The 16,217-nt window shown below is 37.9% G+C and overlaps 1 protein-coding gene, 1 long non-coding RNA gene and 1 pseudogene across 2 annotated transcripts in view; 2 read left to right on the forward strand and 1 right to left on the reverse strand.

Moving 5' to 3' along the window:
* Window positions 1-767, forward strand: part of LOC127642985 (Fc receptor-like protein 3) — a 244,814-nt gene extending 244,047 nt beyond the window's left edge. The window contains exon 19 of the mRNA XM_052125490.1: window positions 32-767. Coding sequence (XP_051981450.1) covers window positions 32-120 — 89 coding nt within the window. The 3' untranslated portion in view covers window positions 121-767. The remainder of the gene's footprint in view (window positions 1-31) is intronic.
* An 856-nt stretch (window positions 768-1,623) lies between these two features.
* On the forward strand, window positions 1,624-2,896 carry LOC127646063 (putative nuclease HARBI1; annotated as a pseudogene).
* A 207-nt stretch (window positions 2,897-3,103) lies between these two features.
* Window positions 3,104-5,562, reverse strand: LOC127643611 (uncharacterized). Its single transcript, XR_007970542.1, has 5 exons — window positions 3,891-5,562; window positions 3,751-3,800; window positions 3,598-3,675; window positions 3,460-3,501; window positions 3,104-3,373 (listed from the first exon to the last, which is right to left on the reverse strand). It is a non-coding gene; the product is annotated as an uncharacterized LOC127643611 (long non-coding RNA).
* Window positions 5,563-16,217: the final 10,655 nt, after the last annotated feature.

Below are 16,217 nucleotides of genomic sequence, written 5' to 3' on the forward strand. Positions count from 1 at the left end.
TTTATTATTATTATTCATTTGTGTCTTTTAGGTGGCAGTGCTGGAGTCGATGCAACTTATGCTCAAGTTTTTAATCACCGAAAGAAAAAACCCGCAAGAATTGATCAAGTTTACATGTAGAAGAAACGCTGAAATCAATCAATGATCATTAATTAAAAAAGACACCTGACAAGACAAAACTGGATTTCCATGAGATTTTGAGATGTTTTTTATCCAGTCTTGACGTCAACATGTAATGAGAGAATGCCGTTAAATGCCTTTACATGCAAAAGTTCGGATCATGTTTCTTGTATTTTGTGTCGGGAAGTTTGTACACAAACCTTCTGCTTTTATAATGCGCTTATTTTAAATGTGTGTTTAATAGTGCAACATTTATTGTAGTTGGGACACTTTCTTGTTTAAGTTCAGAATTTGCTCTTTCATGTAAATTGTAAAATAACTCTTACATTATAAACCTGCGTATGTGTGTTTCTATGTTTCTATAATGTCAGTGTAACTATATTCACCTTTAAATTAATTATATTTTCTGTCTGTTCTGCAGCGCCTCAAAGTTACAAGAATCACTTTAACTTTAATATCAGTAATATTTTCATCAGATAAACACAGTCTTCATGTCTGTACTGAAGATGTGCCCGTATTTATGAGGATTTTGCCAAGAGAATAAGACTTTTATTTAAGGTTTATTTTTCATGTTTTTGGATGAGTTCATTGATTGTTTGAACAATTTCTCAGATTTTCTGTCATTTTTATGTAAAATACAAATAAAAACAAACCTGATGTTCTTCTCAGAAGCATTTATCACACTTAAAATAGTTAACCACAGGACCATTTTTAACCCTGGGTTAACATAATCTGGGGTTATATTGTTTTATATGCATACTCATACTTTACCCAGTTTCAAAATTACAGTCACAAGACCAGAGGGGTATTGCACAAAAGCAAGATAAGGGATTAAGCTGGGATTTTCCAGTTATCCTGGCTGAATTTAGCCCTGACTCGGTTGCATGAAGGGAGGCTAAATTAATCTACATTAAGTTACTATGGAGATTTACACTTTGCAGCTAGCCTGCTCCGGAGCAGGCTAACAACCAGGCTAAGATTAATCCAAGTGATTTATCGGCTAGTTCCACCCTAAATCCTACTAGATATTAATGTGTTTTAGTCACTTCATGGTCCTGCATTAAAATACTAGATATACTGTCATTCATCTAAGTATGCATACTGTTATTTGAGTTATTATTGAAAACTGCTGTTCATTTCACTGTCAGAGGTTTGATGAATATATATATTATTCGAGATTTAAAGCGTTTATTGTCATACACCCAGTGAGAAAGCAGATTTTCCTGAGCAATTATTACTTTGCTGTCCACAATGAATGCCAACACAGTGCAAAAGAACTATAATATGAGAAACAGAATATAGACTATGTATATCTATATATGCAAGTATAGAGTAGAAATGTACTGTTGAATGAGAAAAAAATATCAATATATTATATTTTATTGTAGTTGATGAGATAATAAGAAATGGCTCATGAAGTTGCAAATGTGGTTTCAATTAAGTCCGTAACAAGGTCAATATGTAGTATATATAGACTAAAGATTTGTGTGTTTCCTATTCACAATGGCTTGCCCTTTGTTGGATGATGTAGTTGATGAGGAAGTTTTAATACTCAGATGAGCATTCAGGCATGAAAGAGTCTTCCAAGATAGGGCAGACCCAATGGCCTTTTCAGACGAATATCTGACTGAGAGGTACAGATTCTCAGGTGATGGCATCAGATATTTGTGTAGGCTGCTGGGTCCAAACATACAGCACAGGACAGCACGGAGCCATGCTCTCACTGTCCCACAGATGGTCTGCGTAGCACTGCGATTCTTTGCAAGTGGCATGTTTCTGTATTCTGTCGGTGATGCAGAAAACCTCAATAAAGCCACTATTTGCCGCACAATAAGAAATGTAAGTCTGGCATTGAAATCTCTTGTGCACATATTTATCACCTTCCCTGGTCACAGAAGATTCATCCATATCAAGGAGGAGTTCTACAAGATTGCAGGTAACACGAATAATAACAGATTACTACAAAATGTTACATTAGCACAGTCACAGTATGACACTCATTTTGTGTTACAGCTTTTCCTAATGTAATTGGTACAATGGATTGCACCCATATTCGTATCCAACGCCCCTCAGGGGCACATGAGGGAGATTATGTTAACAGGAAATCCTTCCACAGTGTCAATGTTCAGGTAAGAATGAGTTATGGTTACTGTCAGCTACATAATTATTCTGTGCATTAAATGACCTTAATAGGCTATATATTTTTACAGATGATCTGTGATGCTGACTGCCTTATCACAAATTTAGAGGCAAAGTGGCCTGACTCAGTCCATGACTCCAGAATCTTTCGGGCCAGTAGAATTTACCAGAGACTCTCTCTAGGTAAGCCACCCCATTTTTTTTAAGCACCTTGAACATCAAGAGTACAGTACTTTATGTACTGTAAGAATTATGTTTTGTATTCACAGGAGAGTTCTCTGGTGTGCTGCTGGGGGACAAAGGCTATGCCTGTGAGACATTTCTGATGACTCCCCTTACAGACCCCCAAACCCCAGCACAGCAAGCTTACAACCATGCCAAAACCAGGGCTCGAATTGAAATGACCTTCGGCCTCCTGAAATCACGATTTCAGTGCCTGCACCACCTGAGGGTCTCCCCAGACAGAGCATGTGATGTGACTGTTGCCTGCACAGTGCTGCACAATATTGCCAGCCTAAGAAAAGAAAGGGCACCCAGAGTTGCTTTGGATGTTGATTGGGACAATGCTGCCATATTCCCAGATAACAGAAATGGTAGACTTGTTAGAGAACAATACATTGCAAATTATTTCAGTTAATTTAGTTTTGATTTAGCCCATCCCTTAATAAAGGATAATGTAGGCTATATAACTTTTTCATGTGTACATGCATTTTATTTGGCATCGGTAGCACACACTGTGGTTATCTTCACAAATTCTAGTTCCACTTCACTGGATCAATAACTATAAAGTGTACTTGACATTCATAAAAAAAAAAGTTACAAGACCACAATGGTTTTGGAATATTTTTCTTTTATTATTTTGCTGTTATTACTTGTCAGCTTGGAGCTTTGGAGAGAAAAATTATGATGATTAATACATTGTGTTACAGTCATGGTTACAGTATGAACTGAAGTCACTTCTCTTTCTAGTTTCTGGATTTCCAGTTCTAGTTTCCTCAGTGTCTTGTGTTTAATTTGCATCTCAAGGTCCATGTCCTGCAGCTTTCTTTTGTTCACATCAATCTTGACTTCTGACAGCTCGATCTGTCTCTTAAGATGCGTTGTGTAGAGATATCTGACAGTTTGTGAATACTGTGAACACCTTTTCATTAGCATAGCAGAATTTTTGCATAATGTAAATTTACTTTAGGCAATACTCACTATGTTACCAGGCTGCTTATCAGGCTGCCCAGTGTCAGGATCCTGTAACAAATGATATTTTCTATTAGTACCACTTCCCTGACTTATCTATTATGAACTTAAAAAAATGTGTCCATTTCCACAAAATTGACATGATACCTCGAGCCTTCTGGAGTCCAGCGACACGGTCTCATCATCGGCAGAAGTGCACTCCACTGCTGTAGATGTGGCTTCCCTCTGCCATATTCAATACTTGAAATTGATATTTTTGACAGGACATGCAAAGCCTATGATTTAATAAAGAGTACTCACCGGCGAATCATAGTCTGGTGGCTCCAAAAGTGTAAGGGTGTTGCCAGCCACTGCAAGGTAAGGCAAAGTCACACAGTCCACATAGCTAAATATATTGGATTTCAATATTTTCCATGTGCAGTAGTATGGCAATAATGTACCTTGTATGAAGAGGCCAGTATCCCTTGCTGGGCCAGAGTCAGTGGCTGTCCCTCCCTGGATCCCTTCAATCACTGGCTTCCCTTTATTTAAGTCCAGGGCCAGCTCCTCTGCTGTGGTGAAGTCTTGGGTTGGAGGGCCACCCCATTACCAGATATATGACTTTTTTTTTATTGCTAAAATCAGCACAGACAAAAAAATGTCAGCAAACATGTCACCTGTTCTCCATAAAACAAGTCACTTACCAGCCTGCAAAATATTCTTGTATTTAATCTTGACTTGCTGCCAAGTCCTTTTTTTGGCCAGACATGTTTGTTCTTTAAGAGGAATAGATAGATACAAATGAGAAAATAGATTAGATGGATAAAATAGAGCAAATTATCTGATTATAGATTACATCAAATCAATTAGAAACAAAACCTACATACAAATAGATAAGAGTAAAAAGATTAAACAGATTATAGACATAAAAGAAACTAAATAGATCAAATAGAAGTGTTTGCAATTATTCTTCATGTTAAATGCATGTCCACTGGTCACATTTAAGGCGAAGTATACAATTATTTTTGAAAATGACAAGTAATGACAAGTATTGTAATTATGAGGGTTTCAGTGGAGCACTGGTTATTTGGACTACTTACGCATTCAATCGGTCCGCTATTGTTTGCCAGGCATTCTCTCTTTGTTTTATTACAGCAGCTGTATTGCCTTTTTTACATATTATATGTTTCACTTCTTCATACGTTTCCATAAGAAGCTGTTGCTCATTAGGCGAAAAGTATGCCGCACGGGTTTTGTCCATTTTTGCATCGGTGATTTCGTGATCTTTTTAAGAATGCCGTGAACGTGCATTTATCCAAACTATATACACCTGGCTTGACACATCCGCGCGTTCTCATCCTGGCTCAGCAAACGTGCAACGGATTAAGCCAGGATGCACTGATTAAACTAGGTCAAGCCGCGACTGTTCTGTTATCCTGGCTTTCTTAATTCTACTTTTATGCAATACCTCCCAGAGTGCGCAGTAGTAAATAAAAATAAAAAATACATAAAAAAAGTTGTTGCCTCTGCTAATCATATCATAATTTCAATTCTAATAGTTTCACAAAAATAGCTTTTATTTCAACTCTCTAGGTCTCCTGACCCCCTGTAGCCTAATATGTTATGTTTTCTTTTATATAGGCCTGTTTACATTAACAGTTATTCATTTAGCAGACACTTTTATCCAAAGCCACTTACAACCAGAGAATAACATTAAAATACTGTTCTCATACCGTTCAAACGAGCATATCAAACATTTTTACCTGGGTCCGCATTCACAAAGAATCTTATAAGAGGCTACAAGTATCAACTTTAGACTCCTAATGTGTTTTACTAAGAGTAATTCACGAAGCATTTTAGCCCTAAAAGTAGCACCTAAGTCTAGAACAGCTTAGAAGAAGAAACAAATGAATTTACCTCTTGTCTATACAAACGTGACTTCAGATTCATTTAAAAAACTCTCTCGTCTCGGTTGCCTACTCGTGTAGCACGTCTTCTCACAAGCAAACACCTGTCACTCATCACCAGGCAATCACCGTGATCTGATATATGAATCTGTCAATAATAATAATATCATCATCATATTATTAATGTTGACCTGGGGGCTGTTGTTCTTCTTCTTCTTCTTCTTCTTCTTCTTCTTATTTTTATTTGGCGATTAGCAACTATTTCTTGTGCATTACCGCCACCACTGGACTGGAGTAAGGCACGGGAGTTACTGGCTATTCTTTACCGTTATAAACAAACAAAATATACCACAAATTAAACAAATATTGATAAAAAAAAAAAAGAAAAATTAAGTTAATCTTATATCCTTCTTAAAAGACCTGTACTTTTCAAAAAAGAAAGTAAGAAATCAAAATTCTCCCTTGAACTTCTGTTCAATAGTATTTTAGTTTCTAAAGACATTTTCTTTGCTTTCAACTCATTAACAAGCCTTTGCCTTGCCTCATTGTATTTATGACAGTACATTATTACATGTTCTACCGTTTCAGGTATATTACTCTGGCAATACTCACAATTTCCATCTCCATGCTTTTTTATTAAAAACATTGTACTATTCAACTTTGTATGACCCAACCTCATCCTAGTCAGCACAATTTCTTCCTGTCTTGATCTGGTTATGTGTATGTCTTTCCCCACTTTCCCCTGTATCCTATATAGATGTCTCCCTGAGCACCCATTATCCCAGATATGTTGCCACTTTTTAATAGTTTTAGCCTTAACTATACTTTTTATCTCTGCTTTACTGTACTTTACATCTATATCTATATTGCTTTTTTCTGTTGCTCTCTTTGCATGCTCATCAGCCATTTCGTTACCTTCCACTCCTATATGGGCTGGAACCCATAAGAATGTCACCCTCCTTCCTGATGCTTGTATTCCATTAGCTAGCTGTAAAATTTCAATTAAAATATCTTCCCTTGAATCAGACCGATAATTCTGAATACTGAACATTGCTGAACTTGAATCAGAAACAATCACTGCCTGCAGACAATTGTTAGACTCTAACCACAAGAGTGCTAACCATATGGCAACCAGTTCAGCAGTATACACTGCCAGGTCATCATTTATCCTTTTTGCCTTTGCTATTCCCACCTCAGGGATTACATAAGCTACCCCTACTCTCTTCTCAATGTTTTTAGATGCATCTGTAAAAACCTTTACACACTCTTTGTATTTTCCTTTTATATATTTGCTTACCCCATACTTATCCACTCCATCTTTCTTCCTTTCCTCCAATATTCCTAAATCAACCTTCAATTCTTCTAACATCCAAGGGGGCACTACTGGATATGCCACTGTTGGGCTGATGTTCAGAGAACCAATTCCCATGTTATTCACCTTATCTTTTATAACCCACCCATAACTTTTAATTTTCATACTTTCTTTTTCCTGACATTCCCTTAATACTGTCTGAGACATGTGGTTCTCTTTATGCCCCCTGATATTTGCCCAGTATACCAGTGCTAGCTGGTCTCTCCTCAAATGCAGTGGCATCTCACCCACCTCTACTTGAATTGCAGCTACTGGTGAAGTTTTTATTGCACCACTAATTATCCTCATTGCTTGATTTTGCATACCATCAAGTTTGTTTAAGCTTGTCTTGGAGGCAGATCCATATGCTATACAGCCGTAGTCAAACACTGATCTCATTAGACCTGTATATATGGTTTTTAATGCTGACCTTGTAGCACCCCAATCTATCCCACATAGACACCTCATAACATTTAGTATCCTTTTACATTTATCTACCATCTTTTGGATGTGACATGCCCATGTCAACCTCTTATCAAACCAGACTCCCAGATATTTAAAGATCTCAACCCTCTCAAGCTCTTTATCTAACATCATTATTTTTAATTCTCGGCTAATTTTTTTCCTTGTAAAGAACATAACCTTTGTCTTCTCTATTGAAATTCTAAACCCCCATTTCACTCCCCATTGCTGAACTTCATTCACAGCATCTTGCATCTTATGCACAATAAACTCAATGTTCCTTCCCTTCTTCCACATTGCACCGTCATCCGCAAATAACGCTACTCCATCTAGGCCATGCAATTCTTTAAATATCTGGTCTATCATAATTACAAATAATAAAGGACTCACAATGCTTCCTTGAGGGGTTCCATTATCTACTCTAAAACTCTCACTTAGTTCCCCATCAATTTTAACTCTCAATGTTCTTTCAGATAGGAAATCTCTGACCCACTGATACATCCGTCCCCTAACTCCCATCTGATTTAATTTAATTAATAGTCCTTCTGACCACATCATGTCATATGCTTTCTCTATGTCAAAAAACACTGCCACTACAGTCTCTTTATTCACTTGAGCCTTTCTTATGGCTTCCTCCAGGCATACCACTGGGTCCATAGTACCCCTTCCCTTCTGAAGCCACTTTGGTAACATTGCAACCATCCTTTTGACTCTACCCAATACATCAGCCTATCATTTATCATTTTCTCCATTGTCTTACCCATCTCGCGATGTCAATGCTATAGGTCTATAACTGCTTGGACTATGAGGGTCTTTCCCGGCTTCTTAATTGGTACAATGATAGACTCCTTCCACTCTTTAGGGATAATTCCCTCCATCCATATCTTATTGTACAACTTCAACAGGACATCCTTACCACTATCACTCAGATTTTCTAACATTGAGTAGCATATAGTGTCTTTTCCTGGAGCTGACTTTCCTAACTTCTTCAGAGCTCTATTCAATTCTCCTTTTGTAAACTTCTCATTCAAACTATCACTTTCCCCATTCCCATTCTCAAACACCCTTAGATATTTAGACACAGTTTCTTCTCTCCCTTTTCTTTCTTCATAACTAAGATATTCTGAACTGTGTACTTTAGCTAGTGTTTTTCCTATAACTTCTGCTTTCTCCTTACTAGAGGTTATACTGTCATCTCCATCAATTATCACAGGATATCCATATTCCCTACCGTTTCCTTTCATTTTCCTAATCATCCCCCAAACCTTCTCTATTGGAGTAGTTCGTCCTAAAGAATCACAAAACTTCCTCCAGTACTCCCTTTTTGCTTTCCTGACATTTTGCCTTACCTTTGCTTGCGCTCTCTTGTATTCTATCAAATGCTGGAAATTGTGTGTCCTCTTAAGTAATCTAAATGCCTTGTTTCTTTCTTTAACAGCTTCCTTACACTCTCTTGACCACCATGGCACTATTTTATTCAAGCGTTTAGGTTTTGATTTTGGAATAGTGACAACTGCTGCTGCTATTATGCTTGACCTAATTTCTCTAGTTAATACATCAATACTTTCACTACCATCAACACATGATAGCCATTCCTCACTTAGCTCTGCAAACTTATCCCAATCAGCTTTCTCTACAAACCACTTCTCTACTTTTACTTCTTTCTCTTTCTCTATCTCCACACCTATGTGTACCTTTATAGGATAGTGATCACTACCCACTGTATTTCCTCTTAACACCTCCCATTCACATTTGTCCGCTACATTTCTCGTGCCAAAGGTTAAGTCTATTGCTGACTCTTTTCCCCTAGATACATCTATCCTTGTACTAGTTCCATCATTAAGACATACTAGTTCTTTCTCTTCTATAAATTCTTCCAACACATTCCCATTTACGTCATCTTTATCACCCCATAAAGTGCTATGTGCATTAAAATCTCCACACCAAATAACTCTACCCTCCAAATCTTTCCAGATTTCCTCAAGCTGACTGCTTTTTAACTGATTACAGGGGTTGTAAAAATTTATAATTTTAATATTACCCTCTTTACCCACACTTCCACAGTGACATATTCCAATTCCTCTCCTTTCTTAATTTCCTTGTACTGCAACCCTTTCTGTATAACAGTCATAATCCCTCCACCTTTCCCATTCTCTCTATCCCTTCTTACTACATTATACCCTTTTATGATAAAATCTAGCCTAGGAATTAACCACGTTTCTTGAACACAAATAACATTGGGCTTCTCCTTAACATCTTCCACATACTTCTTAAACTCCTGACCATTTGCAATTAAGCTCCTGGCATTCCATTGGAGTATTATTAACACCATTAAGAGGATCCAACCCATGACTGTGATTGTTGAGTTTCCTCAAGGGTTTCTCTAATATTTTCCCACTGTAACCCTTTTACATCCAAATACTTCTCAGCAGTTTTTACTATAATCTTAATCCTTTCAGTCCTGCTAGTCGTCTGGGCTGTACAGTTAATGATTTCTGCCATGAAGAGCACAAAGCCTACTTTGCTCACTATCAATGTTTCTTCCTGAATCCTGTCACACTTTACACATCCATCATTGTCTTTACTGATGTTCACTGCATTTTGTGGTATCTTTGGTACTCTCCTGGCTGCTTCAGCATACGTGATTTCCTGATTCACTTTAACCTTCTGCACTTCTTGCATTCGTTTGTACACTTCACACCCACCATATGCAGCACTATGCTCTCCACCACAGTTGCAACATTTTTTCCTTGCCCCTTCCTCACATTCATCATATTTGTGTTCACCTCCACATTTACTGCATCTTATTTTCCCTTTACATGCTGCTGCCACATGCCCATATCGTTGGCAGTTAAAACACCTTAAAGGGGGTGGTATATACATCCTCACATCGTAGATCATGTACCCTATAAAAACTTTCTCTGGGAGTCTTTCTTCTTCAAAGGTAAGCATTACTGAGAGACTATCACATACTACACCATCTCTTTTTGTTTTTAATCTTTTTGCCTCACTCACCTTTACATTTTTTATATTTGTACACATTCCTTCCATTGATTCCTTCTCAGGGATTCCTGTTATTACTCCTCTAATTCTTCTTTGATCTTTCACCCCTTTTATTTTCTGTCCATTTAATGCATTTGCCCTGACTGCCTTCTTTTGTTGAACCTCATCCTTACACTTTACCAATAATGATCCATTCCTCAATTTTTTCACACTATTTACATCCCCAATTTCCTTATGTATGGCTTTCGAAAGTTGTATTGGACTCCATTCATCAAAAGTCGCTCCCTCCTGCACCAGTGAGATAAACACACTAAACTCTTTTCCCTTTTCCCTATCTTTTACCTCAGAATAAACATCTGATATTACCAATGAACTCTTTTTCTTCCGCTTATTTCCACTCACACTCTCGCCCTCTACCTCCATCATTTCCTACTCCGTCCTTCCTCCAGTCCCACGTGGTCTCAATCCAAGCACTTCTGTCGACCGCCAGCCTAAGTACACTGTCAATCCGTAACCAGGTTTTCGACCTCGCGCTCACCCTGCCGACCTGCCCGTCGAGCGCCTCTCTCTTGGAAAGCCAGACAAATGTGACGCCAGCGGCTCACTGCTGCTCTCTAGCGGCACACAGACCGACCTGGGGGCTGTTCCATAAAAGCTGCTTATAAAAGCGGGGATTAAAGTCCAAAACCTGACTTGAATGAGCCGAGCTAAACATCCGCGCTTAAATTGGTTCCATAACAGTAAATTGAGGATCATGTGATCTTACTAATTTGAGTCAGGTTTAAATAATCTAGATAATTGCGCGTGCACGCCATTGTTTAAAAGCCCTGAAAAGTCGAGCATGGGTCAATCGATTTACTGTGGGCTACCATGGCAACAGAAGGAAAAGCTAGAGCAGCGATGTTCACGGCAACGGAACAGCGTTTGCTTTTGGAGACGTATGAAGAATTTAAAGATGTCATCACCAAAAAAGGCAATACAGCGGCAATAAATAAAGCAAGCGAGAAAGGTTGGCAGGAAATTGCTGATCGTCTCAATGCGTAAGTAGCGGTGTAAACTATTTAAAATACTTTATCAGCATTGAATGTGTGTCACAATACATTGCAAAGTTTGTGTGTGAATAACAGTAACGTTAATTGCTTTCACGCAGCAGCAACTTAAGTGAAGGAAAAAGAACCTGGCAGCAGGTGAAAATAAAATATAAAAATATAGTTCAGAATGGTAAGTAAATCTAATGGTATATGTACATATCAATGCCAGCTTGAAGTTACAACTATTCAGGGTTTTTTTTTTATTATTTTTTTTTAATTGCAGCGACCAAAAAGACTGAGGTTGCTGGCACTGGGGGAGGGCCACCACCAGCCAGCTTCACTCCTGCAGAGGAGCTGGCTTTGGAAATTAATAAAGGGAGGCCCGTCCTTGAGGGAATAGAGGGGGGGACATCATCTAAAATGATATCACATAGTATAAGGAGTGAGTATATAAAAGGTGTGTGTGTGAGTTTTATTATCATTATTCCTTCCTGACTAACTGATTTCCTCCTTCCTTAGGCATTGTAAGCCTAAGTACATCATAGCAGTAATGTCACGTAGAGGTACTTGTGCTACTGTAATGGTGCATTTTGGTAAAAAAAAAAATTTTTTTTCTATCAAGATTCTGTATGCATTATGGATCCACCAGACATCATGTTGCCTGTGAGTATGAGACCTTTTAAATCAGTCATGTAATCTAATGAGTTTAACTGAGTTTAATCAGTGGTCACAGGGAGAAGGCCCATCAGTTGAGGAGGATGAGGAGACTGTGTCTGTATGTTCAAGGAGGCCTTAGGTACTCACAGGTTCCATGCTATACTGTATTGAATATTAAATAGTGTACTTGTGTGATAAAATGATCATAATGTGTTTTCAGGATGCTGACACTGTTCTAGAGCCCTCTCAGTCTGGGACCACATGTGACAAAGTGAGTATTAAGAAATGAAAACAATGTGACAAGAGTGTTCAATGAAATAACTTAAATCTATGTTGCTACAGAACCCAGAAAACATAAAAGGAGTGTATAAACGCTACCTCCTTAAACAAATGGAAGCGATTTGATATCGACATCCAGTATAAAAAACTGAAGATGAGGAAGTTGGAGCTGGAAATTCAACAGCTACAGAAAAATGCAAGTAGAACTACCATTTTTAAAAAAGGAAAAGAAAAAAATTCCCTTTTGATCACTTTCCACAACATTTATTTGTGTGTTTTCACCCCTAACAGGCAGATTCACTCTGAATAAAGACAAATCACATTAAATACTTTGACTTCTGTGTGTTTGTTCAACTAAGGAGAAAGTTGAGGGGCCAGTGGAAAATTTTAAAGGCTACACATGGTTTAGACCATATTAAGCAAAATAATTATTTGCATACATGTCTCGTATAAGTCTGCCTGTTTCGTTTTCTTCCAATACTGCTTCATTGCCCCAGTCTTCCTCTTCAACAATCCTTGGTTGCCTCTCTCTCCTCAGACAAGCAATGTTATGGAGCACTACACAAGCAACTACAATGTCACATGCCCTAGGTGGAGTCACTCTGAGGTCCTTCAGGCACTGAAACCTTGACTTTATCAGCCCAAATGCCGTCTCTATACGACCTCTTGTGCGTGCATGGGCAATGTTGTAGCGGTGCTGTGCCTCTGTCTGGGGCTCCTGATGGGGAGTCAAGAGGTAAGGCAGGCATGGGTATCCCTTGTCTCCCAGCAAAACTCCTGAGAATTCTCCTGCATAGACAGAATTAATATAGAGATATATATATGTGTAGTTTTTTTTTCTTCTGTTTTAAGACTTTTTGTGATTTTAAGTGATTACTAGCATACCTCTTGCTAGTTGCTGGTAGAGAGATGAGGCTCTAAAGATTCTGGAGTCATGCACAGAGCCTGGCCATTTGGCCTCTACATTTGTGATGATGCAATCTGCATCACTAATCATCTAAAATAAATTAAACCTGTAGGTCACTACATTTTAATTGCAATGAACTAAACACTGGTGCCCAGCTTAGTACAGAACACTCAGTGCTAGAGCATAGCCTTCAATATCATCTCAGTGGGACCGTACCTGTACATTGATGCTGTGTACTGATTTCCTATTCACAGTCTGCTTCATGTGGACCAGACGGACACTTAATACACACATGGGTGCAGTCCAATGCACCGATAACATTTGGGAAACCTAGGAAAATTATTTGTTTGTTTTAAATATGTCCCATGTAAAATCAACAGTCAAGAAATATTTCCATGTTTTATAGTTATTTGAACTTACCAGCTATTCCATAAAAGGCATGTTTAATGGTACGAATAGCTTTGTGGCCAGGGAATGTGATGAACACATTGAGTAGTCTTTTTAAAGACAGGTACATTCGTACAGAGCGGCAAACTGATGCTTTGCTGATATTCTCTGCATCTCCAACTGTGTTCAAAAATGTTCCACTGGCAAAAAAGCGAAGTGCAATGCACACCGTCTGTGAGACTGTGAGCGCTTTGTTGCGCCGTGTATTATTTGCAATGTGTGGGCTTAGTAATCTACAAATATATGCAATCCCATCTCTTGAGAACCTATATCGCTCATACAGGTAGCTGTCATTAAAAGCCAATGGGTCTGACCTGTCTCTGAAAGTTCTCTCTCTTTGAAATGCCCTCCGCAAGACTATAGGTCCCTCATCCACCACCTCATCTATGAAAGGCCACGCCATGGTTAAGTTTGGAAACGAGTTCAGCTCCCTATTTATATACTTTTAATTAATTACCAAACTCACCAATTAAACACAAGTTTTGAACATTTCTTAGTGTATTTATACCTTATAATTTCTTACATTTATTAGTAAAGTACATTTCCTTATTTATTTAAAAAAAAAAATTATTAATAGTGGTTAAGTAAAATAAAATGACATCGAAATACCAGCAGGTGAGTATAAATGGTATGCTCGTTAAGCCTGAACTCAGACTTAGCCTGACAGTTAGCCTGCCCCGGACCAGGTTAATTTGCCAGCATAAGTTGCCGGGGTAACTGAGTTTGAACTTTTTTAAGTTTGATTTATGAAACCGAATCTACCAAAAATAAGCCTGACTAACCGAAATAAGCCTGGCTTATACTCTAATCTTGGTTTATGGAACAGCCCCCTGGTTTAACTAACTTTTATGTGATAGCCCTATAGTCTAATAGGGGCCCTGTGCCTATCTCTGGGTTCCTGGCTTAGAAAAAGATATGCATTAAAACAGATTGTGTGTAGTATAGCCTAATTTTGCGCCGATTTTTTCAATTGTTTATGTTGCCCCCCCAAACAAGCCAAATGCCCCCCAAACATGATATCCTGGTAACCCCTCTGCACAAGACATAAACAATATCCATGTAAACATGATTTTATTGTGCTAAAATTACTTACTAACCTTTCTGAGTAAAGTTATAGCCAATTTGACAACAAACCCTAAATTCCTAAAATGACTATAAAAGTGACGATTTAAAGAACTTAACAGCTCAAACAATACATGAGTTTTAACAGAAGCATTAATGTAAATGCTTTTATATACAGTATATTAAGTAAAGGAGGGACGAGTCAAAATACATTTTTGTGGTAATCCACATAATGCCAAAAATGCTGTCGATTAAGTTTAACTTTAATTGAACCCGGAATATTCCTTTAACACAGTTTCCAACCTGAATGATCAACTGAGTAAATTACAATCATTTTTTAATTAATACAATTCCAATATAATAAACTTTAGTTTATGTCTTGGCTGTTGAATCTTTTTATATTCATACAAATATTTACACATGTTAAGTTTTCTGAAAATAAATGCAGTTTAAAGTGAGAGGATGTTACTTTTTAGCTGAGTTCATTATAGCATGTACATTTTTTTAGTGTATGAGATATTCATGGAAACTTCTGATTGTTCTTTTTGTGAAAGGTGAGTTTAAAAGTAATTACTCATGATGTTTTGAGTGAGGTCAAATCTAAAGCATGCCAGTAAAAACAACACAGATCATTAAAGCTGGACATGGCTCATTTATTCTGTCTATCAATCACTTATGCAAAAGCCTGTTTTGCTTTAAACTAATTTGTTAAAATGATAAACTCAAAATAAGGATGAATCACATTTTATTTCACGAACAAATAACAAAACAAAAAATGTCAATGATGTTGAGTCTTATGTATTGCTGTCATCGTGACAGTGCATCTGAAGGCTTCTCCGATCTACAGTTTAATTTTGACATTTTAATGTGGTGCTAGCTTAATAGTTCAAGACTTGAAACACAGAGGTTGAAATAGAAATGTCATGAGCTATTGATATTCTTTCTCAATATGTAATGTGTGATTTATATGGCAAGGCACTCCAAAACAAGTGATTCTACCAGAATTTGACACTGATTAAAATAATCCACACATTAATTCAAAGTATGCATTTACATTGGCGTGGTTGAAATAATGTGATTCTTTAGTGATTAGTCGAGGGTTTGTAATGAGAAACAGCCTAACTACAGTAGTCATTTGAAACTCTGGAACCAGGACTGTTGATAGTTTAAGAATGACTGACAAAAACACACATTTGATGGCCACAAATCTGAATATTGTGGGGATGATGTTGGTTCTATCGGGAAGACACGCAGGCTTAAGTGAAGTTTAAGATGCCATTTATTTGATAAATGTAAAACAGAAAGTAATGTATCTCTCTCTCTTTAGCGTAGGCCCCGTCCGGCGGTCCGAGGGAGTTGTACCCAAAACCGTCATGTCCTGCCGGAGATAGGAGGCAGGGGCGAGGAGCCTAACCCCATGCGGGACAGGGCTCAACTGGTGGTGGTGGGGTGGTGGAGGTTGCATGTGTTAGCACACTGAAACAGCAATGTGATAGATTGTGAGCAGACTTATAAAGCAAAGACTTACATGTGATTGGCTGGGAATTACCCAGCTAATGATGTGATGATGTGCACCTGCTGGTCTTCCCGCTAGAACTACGCTGCGCTTACATTTATGATAACTGATTTTAATTACATAAATGCATCTAAGTGTATCTCAGAGTTTACTTTTAGGGTTTAGT

The sequence above is a fragment of the Xyrauchen texanus genome, chromosome 1 (genome assembly GCF_025860055.1).
Source record: "Xyrauchen texanus isolate HMW12.3.18 chromosome 1, RBS_HiC_50CHRs, whole genome shotgun sequence".
NCBI classification, from domain to species: Eukaryota; Metazoa; Chordata; class Actinopteri; order Cypriniformes; family Catostomidae; genus Xyrauchen; species Xyrauchen texanus.